This window comes from Mustela lutreola, chromosome 13 (assembly GCF_030435805.1).
Source record: "Mustela lutreola isolate mMusLut2 chromosome 13, mMusLut2.pri, whole genome shotgun sequence".
NCBI lineage: Eukaryota > Metazoa > Chordata > Mammalia > Carnivora > Mustelidae > Mustela > Mustela lutreola.
Genome location: NC_081302.1, coordinates 76,957,868 through 76,972,322, shown reverse-complemented (window position 1 = coordinate 76,972,322; position 14,455 = coordinate 76,957,868). Strand labels below are relative to the sequence as shown.

Genomic DNA, 14,455 nt, shown 5'->3' with positions numbered 1-14,455 from the left:
TTCACCCCTTGAACACTTTTAAGTCAGGAATGTCCCAGACAGGGGTGAACACCTAAATGTTTCAATCAAGCACCTGTCTGTCGATAGAAACTTTGCAGTAGGCTTCTTCAGGTAGGTGCCTCCCCTCGGATGTATCCAAAGCCCTATCATCCGCATAACTTGTTCCCACCCAAGGGCCAAGGGCCAAGGGACAAGGCCAGTCCCTTACTAAGGGATTTCATTGAAAATTCGAAGCCTAAGTTCTTGAGAAGCTATTACCCAGCCCTTTGTAGGAGGGGCTGTCGTCTTCTGGGACTCCAGAATATGAGCACCGATGAAGACATGTGTGCACTCAGGAGCGAGTGTGCTTGTGCACACAAACACACACACCCCAGGAGGGACTGTGGGGTGGGATCTGATTAGTAGCAGATTCCAAGAAGTTGATAGGAGGGAGGAAATTGGGAGGTATTTCCTACCTGTGACAGCACTCCTCTAACATCATAGCTATTATTCAACCTATGCCTGTGGACATCTGATAGAAAGACATGCTGGAATCATCCATATTTTGCAGAGAAGCCCATCCCTGTCAGGCACAATGGCTTATCTAAGGTCCAAACCAGGTAAGCATAGAGACTTGTGTCTGAAACCAGGTGTGTTTGCAAGCTGGGGCACTGGCTGCTCCCAGACCTTCCCTGGGGGCCTGTTCCGAGGGGTGTGTTGGGGTCACTGTGTACAGATAAGATGTGGCCTTGCATGCAGAAGGGGGAAGAGGAGATGGCAGACCAGAGCACTGTTCGTGTAGGGGTCCAACCAGGAGTGGGCCCCGGTAGGGGATCACAGGCAGTGATGTCACTGCCTGGATCACAAAGGCCCACAACTTGTAACCCCTGCAACCAGGACCCACACTCTAGTCCGGTGTCAGGGCTATTTGGATAGAAACGTCTGAGACAGAAAGATGTTTTCATCCTGTCTACGTACATCCCGGGGCTCTGGGAACCAGAACCCCCAAGAAAATGGCTTGTTTCCATGTTGCAGAAGTTGGCTGAAACCACCCCCGCGATGCCTCAGGATATTTCGAGGGAGACGCCATAAGGTACTTACTACTGAGGAGACTAGGCGATGCCCACCCCTCTGAACCGTGCTAGGGAAGCCCCATCCCTTCCTCTGGAGTTTGAGGGGAGGAGGGATATGTGGGGGTTCCCGCCCATGGGCTGGAGGAGGGTGAGCACAGTGGATACCCTGGTGATCCCTTCTTGTTCACACCAATGTCAGGGTGGGCAGGGTGCACCGGGGATTCCTGAGGTGACTCTGAGCTGTGCCAGAGCACATCCAAGGCCCTGAAGCTGGGCCACGTTTCTCTTCTTGGGGGAGGGCTCTGCCACCTGGGCTGTGGTGTGTCTGGAATGGAGCGCCCTGGGTCTGAAGACCAGCAAAGGCCTCCAGACAGGGCTCTAAGGTCTCCTGCCTGGCTGCCGGGCACTGTCTTTACAGAACGCTCCAGAGGACATGGTGCAGGAGCTGAATGTTGACATCCCCTGCTCTCATTCCCCAAAGGACAAGGAGCCGCACAGGGCCAACAGAGTCTGGCGCTGGCTCAGGGTGAGTGCAGGTGCTGGGGAGACTCGACCCCTGGGAATCCGATGCAGCACCAAGGGCCCCACTTCCTAGAAGCCAGCCTGGCCTCCTAGAGTCCTGTACTCCTGTGAATCTGCATCCCCTCTCTTCCCCAAACTGGCCCTCATGGTCCTGCCCACGCCTTGGACAGAAGTAGAGCCATTGTCCACATACTTATAGGAATATCATTAAAGAGACTTTAGACCAGATCTCATCCCGTTGATCTAGACTCCTTTTGCCCTGTGCTAGGCATTTTCCTAACTCGTGCTCCCAGGTGGCCCAACAGTACTTCCTCAAGTTATACAAATCTTGCAAATGATCATTTGCAAGAGTGAGTTGGGAGACTCTGATCCAAAGGGACATGGGGCCCATGGTACTCTGTCTCTTGCTCTGTGCTTTTGTTTTGATGGAACACATCATTGGGTCCCCGAGGGTCAGGAACAGGGGCCTCACTGCACTGCATGGTAGTCCAGAAGGCCAGTCATTTATCACCAGCAACGAGCCCTTTACAGGGGCAGGACTGGATATAATCCCCTTCTGTGGCCAATGAACAGTGCTGCATCCTACAGCCTCCGTGCCCTCCTATCCTAAGCCCTCTCACCTAAAACGTCTGTGTTCTCATCTCAAGAATGAGATATGTTGGGTGCCAGGGTGGCTCAGGGGGTTCAGCCTCTGCCTGCAGCTCAGGTCATGGTCTCACGATCCTGGGATCAAGGCCCACGTTGGGGGGTCTCTGCTCAGCGGGGAACCTGCTTCCCCGTCTCTGTCTGGCTGCCTCTCTGCCTACTTGTGACCTCTCTCTGTCAAATAAATAAATAAATAATCTTTAAAAAAATAAAAAGAATGGGCGATGTCATCAGAAATCACAGGATCCATGCCACTCATGCAGGGACGTGCTACCAATACTCCGCTCACAAAAGGACCTGAGATACTAGCAAGTTCAGACATCATTTTTTTCAATTCTTTGTATGGATACCAAGAACATATTCTCTTTTGCTTTAAGGTTTCTTTCTTTCTTTCTTTCTCTCTTTCTTTCTTTGAATTTTATTTCTTTATTTGACAGACAGAGATCACAAGTAGGCAGAGAGGCAGGCTGAGACAGAGAGGGGAAGTAGGCTCCCCACCGAGTAGAGAGCCCGATGCGGGGCTCGATCCCAGGACCGTGAGATCATGACCTAAGCCAAAGGCAGAGGCTTTAACCCATTGAGCCACCCAGACACCCCTTCCTTAAAGGGTTCTTAATTGATTGGTTGATTGATGGATTGAGAGGGAGGCAGGGGGAGAGTGGGAGAAGCAGAGGGAGAGACAGAATCCTCAAGCAGACACTGCCCTATGGACACAGCCCTACGAGGAACACAGCCTCAGGACATGGAGAGCATGACCTGAAGCAAAACCAAGAGTCTTAGGCTGAACCCAATGAGACACTGAGTCACCCGATTCTTTTTCGGACTCTGGGCTCTCTTGTCCCACCTCTTGTAGAAGTTCCTGAGATCTGGGGGCTCATTCTGCCCTCCAAGCCCCAACCCTCCTGGTGGCCACAGCACTGACTCATGTCTCCTCTGATTCACCTCAGGGGGAAAATGGCTCAACGAGGAAGAGGAATAAGACCTTGATACTATGGAACACTCGTGCCAGTTCATTGGAGGCCATAATAGATTACCTGGTGACTGCCGTCATAAAAGAAGATCTAAACTATGTTCACATGTTTCTCGAAATACATCGCACCCTTGCTACCACCCAGGAGGTGCTGGGCCTCCTCTTTGCAAGGTGAGCACCCTCCCCTGCCCCTAACTGCTCCGTGGGATTTGGCCAATGCCTGGTTGTGAGACTTGGCAGGACCCCAAGCTTCCCCAAGCTTCCCTTGCTCCTAACTGGGGCAGAGTTATTATAGGGATTCAGTGGGGTCTTGTAGGGAAAGAACACTTGGTAGCCTGCGCCAGTGGAAAAGTCTGTTGTTGGGCCTGTGGGCATGCTCTTTGAACATTCCCGTGCCCCTCATGATGAAACCTCTGCCTCATTCCTGACTCTCACTGTGATCTTGAGCTGGGCTCCTTTGCCACTGAAAGGGAGATCTGAGATTCCTTCTGGGGACTGTGTGTGGGTGAATCCAGAGCAGGCAACCCTGAGGGTGAGCAGGGGCCAGGGCAACTCAGATGTCGGTGATGGGCTGGTTGGGGCCCTTTCATTCAGCAAGCATTCAGGAAGCCCCAGTAGGTGGAGGCGATTGTCTCGGAGCTGAATGGGATCCCTGCACAGAACAGAGAGCACCCCAGGGCTGCAGGCTAGTCGAGGGTCAGGCGGTGAGAGCCAACATCCACAGACATCTCATGTGATGCCCCCTGGCCTCCTCTAGATTCGGATGTGTTTACTCCACGTATGACGAGGTCGGCGGACCCCAGGACCAGCGCAACATGTGAGTAAGCTTTGGCTGCTCCAGGAGGGCCTTCCCTCTCCAGCAGGGCAGTAAGGGTACTGTGAGTTCGAGGGGCTGATGGACCTTCACGCACACCTCTGTGATTCCTGCTTTACGGTAAAGGTCTGAGAGCTTCTACTGGAAACTGGGAAGGGGCCCTGGGGAGCTGAGGTAGGTGTGTGAGCACTGTGGGAGAGCAGAGGGGGTTGGAGGACAGCTTCAACCCCTGAGAGGGTCATGCTCCATCCCTGCCCCCTCCCAGCCCTCTCTCTGCCCCAATTCTGGGACCCAGAACGCAGGATTTAGGAAGCATCGCACAGCAGTCTGTTGGCACCTGCACTCGGTGCTCAGAGGGGGCTCAGGGAGAGTGGTGACCCAGTAGAGCCCAGGGAGCAGCAGGCATCCCACACCCTGTGGGAGGTGAGTGTCAGTGGAAACAGACCCACTCTCATGGCACCTAGTGACTGGGCAGAGGAGGTAACGGTGGAGGTATGGGGAGGGTCCTGGGAAGGCCTGGCTAGAGACAGAGTCCCTTTGTTCCCTCCTCAGTTGGATCTTCAAGGAGCAGAGGCGAGTGCAGTGAGGGTAATTAAGAGGCCAGACACCACCCCTCCCTGGACACATGCAGTTGAATTCAAATGGCTCGTGGGCAAGGAGACAGACTGAGGAGTGTGTCCAGCTCCCCTAAAAAGTCCAGAAATGCTCCCCCCATTGACCAAGGACTCCCACTCCCAGAGGCTTTTGGCCAGCCTGCCGTGTGGGAGCAGGCCTGTCTCAGGCAGGACTGCCAGGTCGCAGGTGGACAAGGAGTCCGACTGGTCTCGGACAGGAGCTGGAAGCCCAGGGGCCCAGGTTCCCACAGGGGTTCCCTGGGATATTGGTTTGGATGCATACCCTGTCCTCTGACTTCTCTGCCTCTATGTCTGTCCCCAGGGCTGTCTATGCCATCCTGGATATGTGGGTGGAAAGGTATCCAGGGGATTTTGTGCAGCCTCCAGAGTATCCCAACTTGCATGCTCTACTGGCCTACCTGCAGGTCAATGCGCCTGGCTCGGACCTGCTGCGCCGTGCCCAGCTTCTGCTGCCAGAAAGGCAGCGCGCTGAGACCACAGAGCCAGAGGCTGGGGGTGAGGAGGACTGGGGGTAACTGATGTGGGCCCGAGGAGGAGGCAGGGTGGGCCACCCTGAGGAAGCCTCCATAGATTGTAGTTGGGCCGAGAGGAGTGGGTTATCTCAGATCCCTGTCCCCATGGGCTTCTGTTGGGGACACCTTCCAGGGGCTGGGTCTTGAACACAGGCCACGCTGAGTGGTGGGGAAAGGGAAAGGCGAGAGGGAAGTCAACCAAGCTGATGATGCTTTCTCTTCTTGGAGCTACAGCACCGGCCCCGGAGCCAGATCAGGATGTGTCTCGGGAAGTGGTTCCAGCAGCCACTCTGGCACCCGCTGCACCTCTGGGGCCTGAGCTGGTCCCCGCCATCCCTGCTGCGGCTGCTCACTATGGGATAGGAAGACCAGTGACCCCCCCTGACCCGTTGGGGCCAGGGCAGATGGTCGTCAGGGCCCTCGTTCACTTCTCTGCCACGGAAGAGCCACCAGGCCTTTTGACTTTCCTGGATGACCAGCAGGGTCCTGCCCCCGAGCTGCCACCCCCTGCGTCCGTGGAGCAAGCAGGCTCGGCCCCCGAGCTGCCGCCCCCTGCCTCCGTGGAGCAAGCAGGCTCGGCCCCCGAGCTGCCGCCCCCTGCCTCCGTGGAGCAAGCAGGCTCGGCCCCCGAGCTGCCGCCCCCTGCCTCCGTGGAGCAAGCAGGCTCGGCCCCCGAGCTGCCGCCCCCTGCCTCCGTGGAGCAAGCAGTCTCGGCCCCCGAGCTGCCGCCCCCTGCCTCCGTGGAGCAAGCAGGCTCGGTCCCCGAGCTGCCGCCCCCTGCCTCCGTGGAGCAAGCAGGCTCGGCCTCCGAGCTGCCGCCCCCTGCCTCCGTGGAGCAAGCAGGCTCGGCCCCGGAGCTGCCGCCCCCTGCCTCCGTGGAGCAAGCAGGCTCGGCCCCCGAGCTGCAGCCCCCTGCCTCCGTGGAGCAAGCAGTCTCGGTCCCCGAGCTGCCGCCCCCTGCCTCCGTGGAGCAAGCAGGCTCGGTCCCCGAGCTGCCGCCCCCTGCCTCCGTGGAGCAAGCAGGCTCGGCCCCCGAGCTGCCGCCCCCTGCCTCCGTGGAGCAAGCAGTCTCGGTCCCCGAGCTGCCCCCACCTGCCTCCCTGGAGCAAGCGGCCTGGGCCCCCAAGCTGCCACCACCTGCCTCCGTGGAGCAAGCATGCTTCGCTCCCGAGGAGCACCTCGTGCTTGCTACAACCAGAAAGCGTGTCTTTCCCATCCCCCTTATTGCATTTTTTGTATTTCTTCTCTTTTGTGTGTATGTATATAATTACATACTAGATTTAATTAAAGACAGTAGAACTTGAGTTTACATAACATTTTACTTGCATTCTTTGCAGTGGGATATGGAGGTCTCATTAGGTCCATCCAGAGTGTTGCACAACCATGTCGTTCTGCAACGTTTCTGTCACAGAGACACCCGCGCTCCTCATCGCTCACTGCTCTGTCCCTAGCCCAGTCCCTGCAACCGCTGCTCTGCTCTCTGTCTCGGCCACTTCACCTCCACTTGGATTTTCCTCTGCCTGGAATCCTACACTATGGCCTTCTGTGTGTGTCTGCAGAACATAAGTGTGATTCCCCTCTTTTCAAACTTTGTTATACAAATAACATTTTATTAGATAGGAATGTTCCTGAAAGAACAGAGATCACGGGAAGCCCCCAAATGAACTGTTTTCATTCTGAGCTAGGTTTCCCATTTAGAAGCATGCCTTGAAAAGCAGAAACCATGAGAGAAATGTCTGGGTCCATGAGACACCTTTACATGCTTTCATTTTTCTGGATAGTCTATTTCAACTATTCTAATGGGCATGTTATCAAGTATTAAAATTATATCTAAATTTTCTCCTCTTGCTAACAAGTTACGTCATAAAAGAGTTCTTTAGGCTTTATCCAGACTATGTTTATTTAGTAAATAATGATTTAAAGATGAAAAAAGGAAGGCATGTTCCTTCTACCGATGAACAATCCCCTAAAATACACGGCATCCTTCTTCTCCGCCTTACCCTCAGTGTAGTGTGTGTGTGTGTGTGTGTGTGTGTGCGTGTGTGCACATGTGCGCACATGTATGTGACAGAGTGGGCTGGGGAAGGTTCCGGGGCTGTGCTCTTGTTCTTCCTTATGTCCCCTCAGTGGACAGACACTGTCGCTCTGTCTTCTTGGGCATTCTCAGTGACAGCATTCAGGAACCCCCTCTGTTGAGCAACTAATTCATATCCAGTTATTTGACTCTCATAATGTAAGTGATAAGCATGTCTGTGTCATAAATGTCTGTTTTTTTTAGAAATGATTCCTATAAACACCAACACCGAAACACACTTTACCCACATTTTTAGGGGACTGGCTGCTGGCTCCTCTATGCTGTCTTCATTAGGGAGAAGCATTGCTTTGGAAAGGAGGGATCCAGGATTCTATAGATGAGACCTGAAATCATGAGGAGGACAAGCCAGCAGTGATGACGTCGGGGCCCTGGAAGTGACCATAGAGCATTGGGGAGGCTGCCCACAGCGCCCTCATAGGTCCTCTCCCAGATGCTCCCCTGGCCCGTGTCCTGGAACCCACCTCACCCATGCCCTGTCCGGTGACACGCTCCCGCCACTCCAGCCCCCCGGGCTCAATCACCCAGACTCTCCCTGGAGCAACCAGAGCCTGCTCCAGGCCAGCAGAGGGGCACAGGCCAGGCCACTCCTCTCGGCTTGCTCCCTGTCCTTCCTGGCTGAACCCCATCCTCTCAGGGACGAACCTCCAAGGACAGTGCCGGTCAGCGGGTGACAGACAAGTGTTCATGCAGATGGAGTTTTAGTGGCAACAGCAAGAGCCACATGATCTGTGTGAGCAAGGGAGGCCTTTGCAATGCACATCGGCTGCTCATGGAAGCTGCAGGATGGACAGAGCCTCAACCAGGGCCTTTGGCACTGGACAGAGCTCATCCACACCCTCAGGATCCTCTGGCTGTGACCCCCTGACCCTGCCAACCCCAACCTTGGTATCCCTCAAGTTAAGCTTGTGTGAGAGAGGGGGCCGGGCTTCCTGCTGACACCCCTCCTCTCCCACAGAGTCGGGTAAGGGGGAGTCCCCTTGATCTGACGCTCTAATAGAGGTCGTCGTCAGTAACTCCGGTCTTGCCCGCCAGAAGATGGAGCTAACCAGGCACACAAGATAGGTCCTCAGAGAGAGGGCATTTGGGGCTCTCCCTGCAGGAAGAGAGAGAAACACCAGCGAGTGGGACTCCGTGAGAAAGGGGAGCTCTGAGCACTAGGGGAGGGCGGCCGTGGGCTGTGCGCTGCCTTACTGGTCAGGGGCTCAGGCTTCGTGTTGGCTTGCAGGGAGTGCCCAGGCTTCATCCCACCAGCAGGTCCATCAAAAACCAAACTGACCTCCATCAAACATTTTCAACCCCAGCCACGAAAAGGCTCTGGGGCCCTGGCAGTCAAGGAGTCCTAAGACGCTATGTACCAATGGTTCCACAGTGGGGGAAAAGTGGGACAGGCGTGATGGAACTGGGGGCAGCTCATTTCCCTGCTTTGGGGAGAAAGAGCCCCATCACAAGGCACCCCAATATTTGTTCTAAAAACAGGTGGCAGCACAGCGGGCTCCAACTTGCCAGTCTCCACACGGAGGACTGTCCATGTCCAGGACACTAGCTCTGGGGGACGTCCTGCCCCAGGGCTGGCCTGGGTCTGATGGGTGAGCACCAGTGTAGTGGGATCCCATACTGGCGGGCAGGAAGGCTTTCTGGAAGGACGACTCGGTCAGGGGAGTCTGGATTGGCAGGCTGAAGGGACACAGTAGGGTAGAGGCCCAGAGCCCAGGACGGCAGCGTGCTCCCAGGGGGCTACTCTGAGCAGGTCAAGCTGAGGATTACTGAGTATCTTTTGAGAGCATGAATCATGATAGTCAATCCCCCTAACAAGCCCATGAAGAAGGGCGAAATGCTGTCTCTGTTTGACTCCGAAGGAAACCAAGGCTTTAAGAACCTGCCCCTCTCCATGCTCCCCATTGAGTCACAGGCAGGATTTGAACCCAGGGCTTGCCAGGCTTGTGGGCCCGACCTCACAAGAAGGTTGCGTTCAGATGCTTCAGAAGGGACTTCTCAACTCTGAGGTTCCATGAGCCTTTGTACCCAGGGAGAAACCTCCTCCTGCCCAGACACAGGCTGGTGGGACTGGGAGAGTCCTCAGTGCCAAGTCACAGCGTCGTCAGACAACAGACCCAGGCCAAGCCTCAGTCAGAGGTGGCACCACTACCCCTTGAATTCAGGGAGGTCTCCAGGCCAGGGGTTGGATGTGGAATTTTGTTTCCAGCGAAACAGACTGCCCGATAACAGGGACGTTTTTTCCCAGCTGAAAACATCTCCCTGTTGAGAGAACATTCCTGGAGAGGTGACTGGCTGTAAACACATCCCTCAGTCAGTCCACGTCACAGGACCTGGGAACCTGAGAAGCATGCCCGGCAAGGCCAGGAGTCAGCGCCACATAGCACAGACTCTCTGTGTCAGTCTAACATCCCTGCCTGGGTTAAGCCCCTGGCGGGCCTTGGGTGGGCCGTGGGGCTCCTGGCACAGACTAGACCAGAGGTGACTCTAGCAAGAGTTTGACAACCAGCTTTCCAGGGGTGCAGCCTGGGCTCTGGTCCCACCACCTCCCCACACCACCCCACCCCTCTCCTGGGAAGGGTCTTACCTCCAGCTGCTCCTACTTCTGCTCACCTCCACTGTTCCTACTGGGTTTCTTGGCACTCCCATCACTTGTACTGAATTCCTGCTCCCAATTACAGGGTTGGATGGGGTGATCGATGGCACAGCTGGTTGCGAAATTGTGCACCTAGACATTTTTACCTGTTTGGGTCGCCTGTGAGGACCAAGAATGAGCCAATTTCCTTGTCACCATCCAACATCTGACATGGCCGGGCAGCAAGGAGAAGACTGAACCTGCAGCCTGGCGGGCCAGACCCTGAGTTGCCTCAGCCCATTCCCTGACGGCTCCAGCCGCTGGAAGGAAGGTCCGATCCATCCCAGCTGCTTGACAGTGAGAACTGTGCTCCAGGCATGATTCTTTTCACGTCATCTCATAGATGGGATTTCCTGCTGTCAAGAAGTACATGTGGGGGACACCTGGGTGGCTCAGTGGGTTAGGCTGCTGCCTTCGGCTCAGGTCATGATCTCAGGGTCCTGGGATCGAGTCCCACATTGGGCTCTCTACTCAGCAGGGAGCCTGTTCCTCCTCTCTCTCTCTCTCTGCCTGCCTCTCTGCCTACTTGTGATCTCCCTCTATCAAATAAATTTTAAAAAATCTTAAAAAAAAAAAGTACATGTGGAAAAGGGCTTCCTAGAAACATCACGTGTCATTGACAAAAATGCCCATTCTCCAAAAGTGCGACCTACTGGACCTCCCCTCCTGTGGTCAGATGACACAAGGCCTGGGGCCTTCGGGGGCGAGGAGCAGGCACAAGTCTATCCCCCTCAAGTTTCGTGGCTATTCTGTCAGAAGCCGGCCGACCCTCTCCTTACCCATGTGTGTGTAAACTCCATGTGGTCACAGCCTCAGGGCCTGCCTTGGTCAAAACCTTGCCCACGGTGGTTTGTGGACACATGGTGGGCAGTGGGGAGCCCCGAGGGACTGACAAAGCTCAGTGTAAGTAAAACCCCAAGAAGAAGACAAATGGGCAAACAAAACCCCAAGATCACGAGAGAATCCTCAGCCCCAGTTTCCTGCCTGCGGCCCCAGCCTGTCCTGTCTCCGTTTTGTGTCCGTGCCTCATTTCCTTCACTTTGGCCCCTGCACTCTGCTGTTTGGTTTTGCTTCCCCAGCCCGAAAACGACACTGCTTTGCACCACGCCTTCGTCCTTTCCTGGATCTCCTTCCCACAGCTCTTTTCTGCTGCATTTTGGCCAGGTTTGCAAGGGGTCGTGGCTGAATTTCAAAGGTCTGACCGCGTACCCCCCCCCCCCCCAGGGGAACGGGGCAGCCTCTGGTTCCTTCATTTCCATCCTTCTCTCTTCTCTTTCATATCTGATCCCCCCACACCAGCCCTGTGGGGCCACTCACTTTACCCCAGTGCTCTGCTTACACCTCCCCCAGCGGCCCTGCCCCAGATCTCGGGCTCCTCAGAACCCCCCCAACATACCCCCAGGGAAGGCCCACATTAGTTCCCCCTGAGCTTTGTTCTCTTTTCATGTTTGTTTGCATGTTTGTTTGTTTGTTTGTTTTTATCCTACTACACCTTCTCACCTGAGTGAAAGTTCTCTGGGTAATTTGAGGCCAGGCACCAGGACTTTGCTGTTTCTCAGGCCTCTAAGTTCCCTGACCTGGGGACGGTAGAGATCAGGGCTCAGCCTCCGTGGGCGACGAGCCCCCTGAGAGCCCTGAGAGCAGCTCGTGGTTTGGGCCCCACCTGCAGCCTCGGCCTTCCTGCCCTTCCTGCACCTGCTCCCCCCGGCCCCGCCCATCTTTCTCTGATGGGCTGAAGGCAGGGCTGGTACCACAGACTCATGCCTCGCTGCCCTGTGTGTCCCACTCAGCTTCACGCCTCTTCCCGGCCCATCTTTGTGCCCAGGAAAGCCCTCTGCATTCTAAGATTTCCAGGAGACTCCCCAGCTGAGAGCCCTCCCGTCTGACCCCAGGCTGGCACCCAGGATCCTCCCCACCAAGAACACAAGGAGCGAAGGGGGGCAGTGGGCAGGAGTGGCCGTGCCCTGGGGGATCGGGCGGGCCTACCAGGGCAGAGATCAGAAGGGACACAAACCACGCTTCCGCATCAAGGCAGTTGTCTTCCAACTTTTAAGATTGTGTACCCCTCAATAAAGAATTAGGAGCACTCGCCCCTCAATACCTATACATGAATCTATAAATTACACATATGATTCAACTAATATAGAGATTGATTATAAGAGAAAATGTGAAAATAGAAGAAAAAGATTAAATAAATACCGACATAGTTTTAGTTTATTAAAAGTATTAATTTTTTCTCTCTAATGTATTTATTTTTTAATTTAACTTTTTTTTACGTCCTCTCTATGCCCAGCGTGAGGCTCAAACTCACAACCCCCAGATGGAGAGGCACAGGCTCCACCGACGGAGCCAAAGTATTTATTAATAAGTTTCAGTGAAAGCAATCTGATTGGCTAAACATCATTTTTTGTATAAACCTCATTTTTGTATTTGGTGATACAGTATCTAGAAGTGGTTCTAGAATCTCATTTGTGCTGGTACTTGGTTGTCACGCGTCCCTGTGTCACCTCCGCGTCCGTCCACCAATTATAGTTTGCTGTTTTGGTTCAGGTACGGGAAATTCGATCTCCTCTGACGTCTGTCTATCTTTCATGGTGATTAAAAGCTCTTGCAATTTTACTTGTTGGACAAATGGTTTCAAAACACTGTGCGGGAGATTGCCTTGTAATTAGAAAAGTCTGTTTCAACCTGAAGGGTGCATGCAGGAGAGTACCTACACGCTGCAACTACAAATCGAACCTTTTCGACAACAACAATGCCATAATGGAAAGACATTTCCAAGCATCTCATTTGCAAAATGCTATCCCATATGTTTTCTCTCGGGGAAAAGTAAACAAAGAAAGAAAGAAAGAAAGAGAATTGTGCTTCCACTTACTGTTAAAGCACCTTTTTCTGCAAATGACGGATTCGTTGGCTTTTTTAAAATAAACACTGGTGTCCTAGGCCTGCCAAATGGGCTGAGGCCCTCCCTGCTTTCCTTGCCGGGTGGTTGACGAGGACTCTTCTGGGCAAATCAGAGGTCTCAGCGGCCCCTTTGTGTCTACTTGTGTGTTCAGTTCTAATCCTGTCCATCTGTAGTTTCTTTGCAGCGATCTTTTGAAAGCCATCTATCAGTTTTTCTCAGGTTCCATGTACTTAACATTAAATAATAAAATCCCCTTCACCAGACACACACACGCACACACACACTGCGACAAGTCACAATGTATTAAGAATGGAGATGTGAGGGTTCCCCTGGACACCCTTCTTTGAGGATCACCTTTTTTTTTTTTTTTTAAAGATTTTATTTATTTATTTGACAGAGAGAGATTACAGGTAGGTAGAGAGGCTGGCAGAGAGAGAGAGAGAGAGAGAGAGAGAGAAGCAGGCTCCCCGCCGAGCAGAGAGCCCGATGTGGGACTCGATCCCAGGACCCCGAGATCATGACCTGAGCCGAAGGCAGCGGCTTAAACCACTGAGCCACCCAGGCGCCCCGAGGATCACCTTTTTGTAATGGCTTTTCTCATCTACCACCTGACATGTGACTTTGACATGCAGCGTGCCAGTATTGTAATGATTTGTTAAAGTTTAAGGTTTTTATTTATTTTTTTATTTTATTTTATTTATTTATTTGTTTGTTTGTTTTTGGTGCAAAATGGTGGTTTATTAAAGCACGGGGACAAGACCCGTGGGCAGCAAGAACTGCTGCCAAGGTTTTTATTTTTAAGGAGAAAGTGAACAGAGCTCTAGGATTCTCCCCACCATTCAAAGACAATGACAAGGTGCCCCCCCACCCCGGGACCGTTGGGGGAGCCAGAGCACCGGTTGGCCATGCATGCTTGCTTCGCTAATTCTCCGGCAGCACGGTGGTTAAACTGTCCCCTCTCACCCAGCCAGCGGGGGCGACAACAAAGGCTCAGGGTGGACGTCCCAGATCAGACATCTGACCATGTCGCCCTCTGGAACCACTTCCGGTTTCTCGTGGCTGACTGAATAGAACGCAGCTTCCTCAGTCTGTCTTACATCTTACAGGAAGCGCCACCCACTGTCCGCACCTGCCTCTGAGGCTTCAGCCCACCCGCCTGCCCCGCCCCCGGACTTGTCCTCATTCCTCGCTTTGCTCCTGCCCTTCCCTGAAGCCCCGCACCCTGTGCCTCTTCTCTGCCAGAGCAAGTTCAAGTTCTCACTGCCTCCCGCGACCTTTCCTCATGGCCCATGTCCCTCATCCCTGTTTCTGCCACACTTTAACCATCGCTCCATGAAGATGTCCCTGCAGACCTGAAACAGGCTCATGTGCCTCCCTCTTCTCCGCGCTGCCCTTACTGAGCTAAACAGCGTGGGCTGGCGGGTGTGTCTGTAAAACAGACTTTAGTTTGGAATGAAAGGGACATCTCTCCTGCGCCTGCTCTGCCAGACTTCTGGCGCCTGTTATGGTGGTGATGGTGTCTAAGCTGCCTGCGGGGGAGGGGGCTGAGGTGGCTCCTGATGGCTGTTCGGGGTCATTCCCCTTCCCTCTCTCACTGTCCCTCTCCTTTCCAAGGCGGAGGAGGAGGAAGAAGAGGTGCGGGGCTTCATCTTTGTGGGATTTCGACCCACGCGATG

At 54.1% G+C, this 14,455-nt stretch overlaps 1 protein-coding gene across 1 annotated transcript; it reads left to right on the top strand.

The window, feature by feature from the left end:
• The first annotated feature begins 493 nt into the window (after positions 1-493).
• On the top strand, positions 494-6,454 carry LOC131813498 (ral guanine nucleotide dissociation stimulator-like). The gene is made up of 6 exons (XM_059143803.1): positions 494-599; positions 1,015-1,072; positions 1,471-1,578; positions 3,167-3,360; positions 3,947-4,006; positions 4,940-6,454. The coding sequence occupies exons 3-6, from the start codon at positions 1,486-1,488 to the stop codon at positions 5,151-5,153; spliced, it is 561 nt and encodes a 186-aa protein (XP_058999786.1). The 5' UTR covers positions 494-599; positions 1,015-1,072; positions 1,471-1,485; the 3' UTR covers positions 5,154-6,454.
• The last annotated feature ends 8,001 nt before the right edge of the window (positions 6,455-14,455 follow it).

Coding starts and splice junctions, on each gene's coding strand:
- LOC131813498 (XM_059143803.1), top strand. CDS start 1,486: ATGGTGCAGGAGCTGAATGTTGACATCCCCTGCTCTCATTCCCCAAAG. Junction 1,579..3,166: donor GAGTCTGGCGCTGGCTCAGG/GTGAGTGCAGGT, acceptor GATTCACCTCAG/GGGGAAAATGGCTCAACGAG. Junction 3,361..3,946: donor CTGGGCCTCCTCTTTGCAAG/GTGAGCACCCTC, acceptor GGCCTCCTCTAG/ATTCGGATGTGTTTACTCCA.